The sequence below is a fragment of the Neopsephotus bourkii genome, unplaced genomic scaffold (genome assembly GCF_033783945.1).
Source record: "Neopsephotus bourkii isolate Nb327-2 ecotype Australia unplaced genomic scaffold, CSIRO-AGI_Nbou_v1 NB_908, whole genome shotgun sequence".
Lineage (NCBI taxonomy): Eukaryota > Metazoa > Chordata > Aves > Psittaciformes > Psittacidae > Neopsephotus > Neopsephotus bourkii.
In genome coordinates, this window is record NW_026901402.1 from 2,376,815 (window position 1) to 2,386,621 (window position 9,807).

Consider the following 9,807-nt stretch of genomic DNA (forward strand, 5'->3'; position numbering starts at 1 on the left):
ACTTCAAAAAGAAATAACTGAAAAAATCCTATATTGAGAGATGAATCAAAACAGGTGAAATTTACAGTTTGTTTTTCAATTGATAAAAAAAGAACTGGGGCCTGAAAATAATATAGCATTTTATGCTATCCATTACGCGCAGTAAAATATTCCTGTAAAAGGACATTTTGTAATTAAAAAAAAAAAAAAAATGCAATTCTACGCATCATGCACTTTTTTTTGTTGTGTTCTAAATAACTGTCTGATACTTTTTCATATCATAATAGCATTTTTTCTATTGGGTTAGTTTCTTTCTACAGCTTCCTTCTATCTTACCCTGAGCTCTGTTCTCTTCTTTACTGACTATACTTTCTACCTCTCTGCTAGACTTTTAATCTTTTAATTTAAACTTAGTTTACTCACAAGCCAACCCATAAGCACATGTGGGCAGCCTAATATTTATTTAATATCTACAGCACCAAGTTTTCTGCTGGCTAATGACCTGGCCACCTCATCTCTTAAGGAGCACTGACCCCACCTGGGGGAGAAGTCAGTAAGAGCTACTCAGAAAAAGGGAGGAGGTGGGAATATTTGTTAGTAATATTTTTCTCTTAGGCATATGTTTACACAATGTTAGATGAGACACTCCTCCCCTTGTATCTCAGATCCAGACCTTCTGGATGATGCAAGGCATAGGCATCTTTCTGTTATTTTTCCACTAGCCTTCTTTGGGAATTAGAAGAAAGAATATATTTACCCATGTCAAAGCATCAATTTCTTACTCTTTCCAGTGAGTAATCCCATGTTTGTCTCTGTTGCTCACCAGCTTACTATTTGATGTCACTCATACCCCTAAATTCCCCAAAGTAATGATGAAAATTGATGTAACACATCACTTTCAAATTTGCTCCTGTTTGGGAAAACTGAGCAACAGTAAAGACACTGAAGCTATCTGTTAGCAGAATCAGAAAGACAGAAAAATATTTAAAACTGTGATTTTCAACTGGGAACCTCAACAACAATACTAAACAAACCACTCATCTACATAATCTTCATGGCTTTCCAAAATGTTTCCAAATGAAAATAACTTGTGCTAGCCCCAGTCCAACCTCCTAAAGCTTTGGGAATCAGAAGGTACTCCTGAAATGGCTAGAAAGCAAATATTCTAGACAATCCAGCTGAGCATAAAGAGACATTGGTAGTAAATGGCGAATTCTCACAGTGCTGGAAGGTAACCAGTAGAGTTTCACAGGGAGCTTTGCTGGGTTCAATTTATTCATAAGTGGAAAAGGAATGAACAACAGCGAGCACAAAGTTTTGCTTTTGATTATTCTTCTATTTTAACAAAGTCAGACTAGGAAGAACATCAGAAGGGCACATCAACATTCCATGAATGGCCATTGAAATGTAGACCTAATGCATGTTAATAATACAAAGTAATGTACACAGAGAAAACCAAACCTTACAAATAAAATGGTGGGCCTAGAACTGAAAGTTACAACTTACAGACAAGATCTTAAGCTACCCTTGATAATTCCATGAAAGCAACAGTTCAAGAGACAGAAATATGTTGGGAATTATTAGGAAAGGAACAGAAAATGAAAATAGAGACAATCCTAATCATAGAATGGTTAGGGTTGGAAGGGACCTTAAAGACCATCTAGTTCCAATTCCCCTGCCACAGGTAGGAATGCCTCCCACTAGACCAAGTTGCTCAAAGCCCCGTCCAGCCTGCCCTTGAACGCTTCCAGGAATGGTATCCACAGTTTCTCTGGACAACATGTTCCAGCATCTCACCACCCTTGTAGCAAAGGATTTCTTCTTAATACCTATGGGGATATATATGGGGAAATGGTCTTTAGCTCAGAAAATCCCTAAACTGCAAATTACAGGGATGAATCACTACATGCTGCTCAATTCTGTGTTTATAAACTGCACTTTCAGTCACCCTCAAAGAACAGATAGTAGGTCAAATGGATCTTTGGTTTTACTCATTAAAGATATATTAATGTAAATAAATACATATTTAGCATTTTGAGACTCAAATGTTAAGTATTTACTTGTCAAAAATATATCTTAGTAGAAACAGATGAAAATCAGAAATTATATTTACTAACTTGAACATAACACAACATATTCCTCTGATGACAGTGTGTTAAATATACAGTAGGACGCTTGCAGGAAACAATAGGTAAGATTTGCTCCTCATGTTTTCCCATTCTTCAACAAAGAATCTGATGAGGGTTAGCTTGCTGCTGAGATAACAAAAATACCTTCCTAGTAATGGATCTAGTGATACGCAGATATGTTCTCTAAATGAAGACTGTTTTGGGCCTTCTGCTGCATCCCTCAGCAGCTTTGTCAAATGTGTCCCAGTAAATGCCAAACACTCTATAAATGCTGTGCCCTTCTGTCACTGCTAATGACCAAGCACATCACAGTATCACAGTATGGTAGAGATTGGAAGGGACCTCAAAAGATCATCTAGTCCAATCCCCCTGCCGGAGCAGGAACACCTAGATAAGGTTACACAGGAACGTGTCCAGGCGGGTTTTGAATGTCTCCAAACAAGGAGATTCCACAACCTCCCTGGGCAGCCTGTTCCAGTGTTCTGTCACCCTCACTGAGAAGAAGTTTCTTCTCAGGTTTAAGTGGAACCTCTTGTGCTCCAATTTGTACCCATTACCCCTTGTCCTTTCATTGTTTGCCACTGAGAAGAGCCTGGCTCCATCCTCGTGACACTCCCCCTTTATATATTCATATACACTAATAAGGTCACCCCTCAATCTCCTCTTCTCCAAACTATAGAGACCCAGCTCCCTCAGTCTTTCCTCATAAGGGAGATGCTCCACTCCCTTAATCATCTTAGTTGCTCTGCGCTGGACTCTCTCCAGCAGGTCCCTGTCCTTTTTAAACTGAGGGGCCCAGAACTGGACACAATATTCCAGATGAGGTCTCACCAGGGCAGAGTAGAGGGGAAGGAGGACCTCTCTCGACCTACTAACCACCCCCCTTCTAATACAACCCAGGATGCCATTGGCCTTCTTGGCCACAAGGGCACAGTGTCGTCCTACAGGCTCTGCAAATGTCTCCTTAACACACTCATGCCTTGGCCCTGGCTTGTTCCATCAGCAGTACAGACAGATTGGGAATGGCTTTAGAGGGTTCCCATCCTACACACCCTCCCAAGCTGTTTTGCTGGGGAGGTTTGGCATCTTTTGTGGTATCTCAAAGAATAGGGCTTAGTGGAGGAGAATACTCTCCTCTTAAAAAAATTAACATACTTTAAAGTGAGTTACCTTCTGTATTGTGTATGAGTCACAATTTTTGCAAGCAGCTTCTTTCTGATGAAAATACTATGCAAACATTCTCTTCTGAAAAATACTTTTAGGTTTTGACAAAAAATATCAACATCTACATATGGATGTTTAAACTCCTATTGTTAACAGAAAACTAGTCAGCACTTTCACGCTGGAGAATGCTTGAATAAATTCATAAATTGCTCAGACAGTAGCAGCTTAATTCAGTTGTTCAAACAGCTGTGCCTGCTGTTGGTTTAGATGTCCTAGGCTGAGACATCTGTTGTGAGCAAGCAGATATGACTGATGCATACCTGTGTCCTTTTTGGAGAGGCAGCGAGACGAGAAAAAAATTTCTCATGGAAATTCAAATACTGCTAGATAGTATAGTTAGCAAATGATAACTGATGATAAGGGGGCTCGAGCACCTCCCATATGAAGTCAGGCTGAGATAGCTGGGGCTGTTCAGCCTGGAGAAGAGAAGGCTGCGTGGAGACCTCATAGCAGCCTTCGAGTACCTGAAGGGGGTCTATAAGGATGCTGGAGAGGGACTCATCATTAGGGATTGTAGGGATAGGACAAGGGGTAACGGGTTAAAACTTAAACAGGGGAAGTTTAGATTGTATATAAAGAAGAAGTTTTTTACTGTAAGGGTGGTGAGGCACTGGAACAGGTTGCCCAAATAAGTTGTAAATGCTCCATCCCTGGCTGCATTCAAGGTCAGGTTGGATGGAGTATTAGGTGATCCTTTCCAACCGTAATTATTCTATGACTGATTCTAAATGAAAGTGTCCCCTTTTGGGTGAGCTGAGTCCTGCTCCAGGACTACGTACTGTATTGGCTACATTGCCACTCACAAGAAGGGAAGTTCAGACACCAAACATGGCTATAGACCCCATTATACAGACCTACATCACTATACATAGAGATATATATTGTAGCCACTTTGTGTTTTAATCTCAGATTGAATTCTGTACCTTGACACAAAATTTCCATAAAGGAAAACCATGAAGAGTATTCCTAATTGAAATAACCTTATGTTTTCCCCCTTGTTTTTGTAATTCAAATAAATCATCACTGGTGCCTAATGCAGTTTGCTGCCCAGTCAAGAATCTGTCAAGATCTGGGTTGGTATTCAGTTATTCTCAAACACTTCAAAGAAACCTTCAGTATCTTCCCCTTCTTTCTTGAACACTAAGCAAGTATAAATGTGTGTCTTACCTAAAATCTTACACCAGTGTCATATCTCTCCGCTACCTCCTATATGTAAATTGATGCCCAGCAGTGATCAAGCTTACTCATAGCCCAGATTTGAGAGTACAATCCTTAAACTTTCACACTGTTGAGATGTATTTATTTGCTGTCCTAATTGCTTAATCTACTGGAATTTTTCTAAAAGGGTTTCAAAGATCTGAAAGGAAGCAACAACCCTGCATTTTCAGATGAGAATGGGATGGTAGTTTGCTGACTGATAATGTATCATTTGCAAATAGCAGATCTGCAAATAGCATGAATCCTTTTGCTATAACAGCCGAGAGACTACTGCACTGACAGAATTTATACATACCACCCATTTCTTTTCCCTAAATGCCTGTTTAGAGGCGTAATGTTGTCACTAATCAACAGTGAAATGCAAAATGTCATTACTTTTCCATTCCCCCCATCTCTTTCATAATTCATGTATACTTCAAGCAAATGTGTCATTTGTGTAATTCAGTTGGTTTTTTGAAGATTTTTTTAATTGTATTAAGACAGATGTCCTTGAAAAGCATCAGCAATGCTTTTCACTGGCATTGTGAGCGTACATTAGATTCCACAAAAATTCTCATGAAGCTATGAAAAAAAACTTTAAGTACTTCTAATGCAGCTATCCAGAAACTTGTTATAGAATTAAACAACTAATGCTCTCCCCTTTCCCTTTGGATGGATCCTTGACATTTACACTACAAACCAGAAAATAAAATAGATAAGTAAAAAGGTATGCACTGTAAACTATCAAATTTTTAGAATATGCTGCAATCATGTAAAGAAAAGCAGTAACTAGCAACACTGAGACTGTTGCCTTCAATTTAATTTCAGTGACTACTTTCAAAAACTACTCACCCGCAATGATTGCAATTTCAAAAGTCCTGTTAGGTCTAATCACTTAAAATTACACTCGTTTAAAAGGTGCTTTACTCACAACAGACACACAGGATAGCTAAAGTAATAATTACCTATAGCAAATACTATTATGAGTAACTAATTTCAAAATAAAATTTTCTCAATGATTTGCATGCCATTCTTAGTGCAAATCAAGTCCACTTTCTTTTGTCAATATTGTCAATATTTGAAATATTTGTCAATATTTCTTTTGACAATATTTTTAGTCAATTTTTACCTTTTCTGCTTTTAACAGAAATTAGTTTCTATTCTTGTTCAGTCTGTGAGATCCAACTGCAGTGTATGCAGAGCATCCAGGTGTTGCCAAGAAAAACTGTGAACAAATTGTAGCATTGGTCTGAGTATGTGTGCCTAGCTTTATAGACAGGTTTGGATTTTGGTTATGCTTAAGCAAGATACAAATAGTAACATACTGTATCAATGCTCAAAGGACTCCAGTCAGAATTACAAAGACTATGAACTAGAAATTGCTGTTAAAACACAGAAATCCCCCAAATAAACATAAGATGGAATACAATTCTACAAAGACAGTACAGCAATAGTACTGGGTCCAGAATTTTACATTCCTCAACCATTTAAATGGTCTAATATAAATACATTTCAGCAATTTCCATGAATACATGAACACTCTGTATTTAGTGAGAGATGAAAGGAAACTTCCACAACGGTACTTAAGGCATGAAGTGGTTTTGCAAACCGCTTTGGAGATGGGCCTCCATTCCTAAGGGAAGTCAGCAAGGACCTGTGGGCTGGGATGCCAACTACTCCTACAAAGAGCCTGAGCAATCATCTCATCTTGGGTGAAATCACATGCCCGCGCAAGGCTCCACAAGCACTTTCAACGCTGGCAGAATCCACTGTGCAGAAGAAATGTATGCTGTGGATCCTTGCCTGCAGTAGGGAAGCAGAAAGTGCCAGAAAGTAGGGAAAGCAGGGAAAGCAGGAGAGAGTGAGAAAATGTACAGCCAGAAGTAGCACTGGCAAGGTCAGAAACTAGTAACGTTATGAACAGTTTTCTCAAAAAAGAGACTGACATTAGGAGCAGACATTTTTGATATGTGGGGAAAAACATTTGGCTCGCATTGTTGGTCTGGGCCTCATGCTGTTTTAATAAATGTAACAAATTATATGTGAAGTAGAGCAAAGTCAACTCAGCTGCCAAAATGGGACAGTTTTCAGAACCAGTGCTCAGCAAAAATCAATACAACGATATACTTAAAAATGAGGAACAATTTATGGTGATTTTTTTATTTTCAAAATTACTTTGCAGGGTCAATCTCTGCCCTAAGGATGAAACAAACTAAAGAATGTGGAATTTACCAATGCCAGTAGAAATGGGCTTAACCCATCAGCAACACATTTTGCAGGATTTCATGAGCATGTTTTAAAGGGGAAGGCATTTAATTGAAATTGATTCATTATTTCTAATTATTTAGATATCAGCACCACTGCTAAACACATCTAATACACAGGCTCCAGATGAAAGACAAACTGTCAGGGTCAAAACAGAGATGAAATAACTGCTTCTTATTTTCATGCTGAAAAAAGAAACTCTTCTTGTGTGTAGAAAGCCCTCTGTGGGTGATGGGCTACCTGCCTGAAGTGTAACACTGCTGTGTAGAACTGCACTTTTACATAGCAGAAAAGAAGAAAAATAAAAAAATAAAAATCAGTGGTAATTCAGCGAGTACTCAGACCTGTAATAATTACTCTGAAAGTACCTCCTACAGCCTACAGTAGGCAATTCATACACAATAGGTAAACTATGTATAAATGGTACCTTCAAACTACTTATTATTAAATAAACTGTAACACTGTTCTTTGTTCCATTGATTCATAATGACTATCATCCGGCCCATCTCCTCACTCACAGTCTGTAGCAGAAGGAATAGAAAGAGAACTGCAGCAGAACTGTAGCAAAAGGAGTAACTGTGCATTTATAGATGTAATTTAGATATAGATTACTTATTTCATTTATAACAGTCCTCTAGTACACTGGGGAATAAGGAGAATATCCATTATTAGATGCCAAGCAAGGCCAGTTTTGTTTTGAAGAATGCTGGTTATCCACAGGCGTATTTTGAGAATCCCTGTCCAAGCCAAAAAAATGTTTTTAACTTCTTTAGCATTACTACTGCTACATTGCAACTTGCGTTATACTGGAATGATAGTTCAGATTTGGGATACTAGACAATTTGATATATTAGTGGGGTTAGACGAGTACAATGCTTGCATTGTTCACACTCTTCTGATTCCCTGCAAGATTATAAATATCCACCATAAGGGGAGCTCCACCCCAGCTCGGTTTAACGTAACACTTTCTGCTGTTGCAGCCCGTTCTACCTATAACATGAAACCAAGCCATTAAGACTTAACTCCATACTCTAAAGATTTTATTTATTTATTACATTTAAGATGATCCACAAAACTAGCTTTACACGGTTTCCTGTAATATCAAGGCAAAAGGTGTTCTGTAAATGTACTTTGTTTCAAATGTAAGAAACATTAACCACCCACTTCCTGTACTGTTCCCTAAAAGGTTTACAAGTACTGCAGGACTAATCCCATTCTGCCAAAAGGCTGCGATTCTTGCCAAAGAGGGACTCAGTTAATGTTAAATGACTGTACTCTTCACATTAAATAATACTTGGAAGCTGAAACAAACCAAGGCTTTATAGATCCCTTTTGAAAATATCTGACAAAGTCACAAGTCAATTTATTACAAGAGGCCCCGCAGAAAATTCCCAGGGCCAAGTTCTGCTCAGCTTGCATGGCTGCGTGTGTGTAAGGGAAGGACAGGGCTGGTGCCAAGAGTTTTCTGAGCCCAAATAACATATAAACGGGTTAGTGGAACAAATCCATTCCTCAAGTAAGCCTCTAAAAAAAATTGTGTGTGGTGTTTGTTTAGAACTTTGCATTTCTTACCAGCAAATACGGGTGGAAAGTAACTTTCAGTAACATCGTGAATTAAATAAATGACAATCATTGTCAATACTTAATTTTACTGCCCATTCAGGCCAGACCCTGCAAGAAGAACGACTGGGCACTTACACTGACACATTACTGCATGAATTTAGAAGAATATCAAATAATGATCACAAGTCTCCGCAGGGACTTGAACCAGGTAAGTTTCCAACAAGCCCAGGGTTTGTGTCCCAGTTAGCTCATTCATCCCCACCACGTCTTAGAACTGAACAGAAAGTGCTACATCTATCCCGGTCGATTCTCCTGCCAACGGAACAAGCTTTTAAGCAGGATACTAAGGAAGCGTCAAAATCCGTTTCGGGACGATTAAACTGGAGACACAATGCCCCCAGGTTAACCAGAATATCCACCTCTAACCGTTCCTGGAAAACCAGGGCCACTGGCCAGAACCCCGCTTTCCGCCGCCTAAGCCGGGCAGGGGACGCCGGGTTACCGCCACCCGGGGACCGGCAGAGGGGCCGCGCAGGGAGCGGAGGGGGGGAGGGGCGGAGAGTCCAGCCCAGCCCTGGGCCGCCCCGCCGCCCCTCACCGAGGAGCCCCGCCAGTAGCGGAGGGAGAGCCAGGGGCCGCCCGGGCAGAGCCACAGGCGCGGGTCTAACCCCCCCTCCCCTGACCGCAGACAAAGGGCTGAGGTTCCACCGCCACCCAAAGTGCCTCCCACCGCAGGTATTCCCTCCTCCTCTACCCTCCTTCCACCCCGGTTCCTGCCCGCCCGGCTACTCACAGGATGGTCGTCTGGGGGGACACGGCGGGGACGCTCTCCAGCATCAGATGCATGCAGCGCACCGTGGTGCGGAAGCAGAGGCAGCGGCTGGGGCACCACACGCTCCCGCGGTGCGGCGGAGGGGGCTGCGCGGCGGCGGGGGGAGCGAGCAGCACCAGGAGCAGGAGGCAGAGGCCGGGAGCGGCCCCCGCTTCGCGCCGGGCCATGCTGCGGGGCAGAAGGAAGAGGAGGAGAGGGGCTCCGGCAGCTCGGCGTCGCACCCACTCCACTCCCCGGCCGCGGCTGCCGCTCTGGTCGGCGGTGGGGCAGTCCCGTCCCCCAGTGCACGCTGGAGGAGGGGACGGCGGTGGGCCCGCCCCGGCCGGCTGCGGACTGGGCGGCCGCCACGCCGCGGGGGCTCCGCACCGCCCTGCGCACGCACCGCGGGGCAGCGCCGCGGGGCTGGGGTGACGTTCGAGGCTGCCCGGCCCTCGCCTTCGTCCCCAGGAAAGGGAGGGGTGAGGGTACCCGCTGAGGCGGGTACCTCTCGGAACGGGAGAGAGGGGAAGCAAAATGAACTGGAGGAGCGAAAGGAGAGGAAAACGAGAACAAAAAGCGGAGAAATTAGAAGAGAAAAAAATAATAAGGGAAAGAAAAACCCGCAGCGAAAGAAGCAAG

General features: G+C 42.2%; 1 protein-coding gene across 1 annotated transcript in view; it reads right to left on the minus strand.

The window, feature by feature from the left end:
- The window catches only part of PXDN (peroxidasin), a 92,421-nt gene extending 83,065 nt beyond the window's left edge, over window positions 1-9,356 (minus strand). Inside the window, exon 1 of the mRNA XM_061357549.1 lies at window positions 9,151-9,356. Coding sequence (XP_061213533.1) covers window positions 9,151-9,356 — 206 coding nt within the window. The remainder of the gene's footprint in view (window positions 1-9,150) is intronic.
- Window positions 9,357-9,807: the final 451 nt, after the last annotated feature.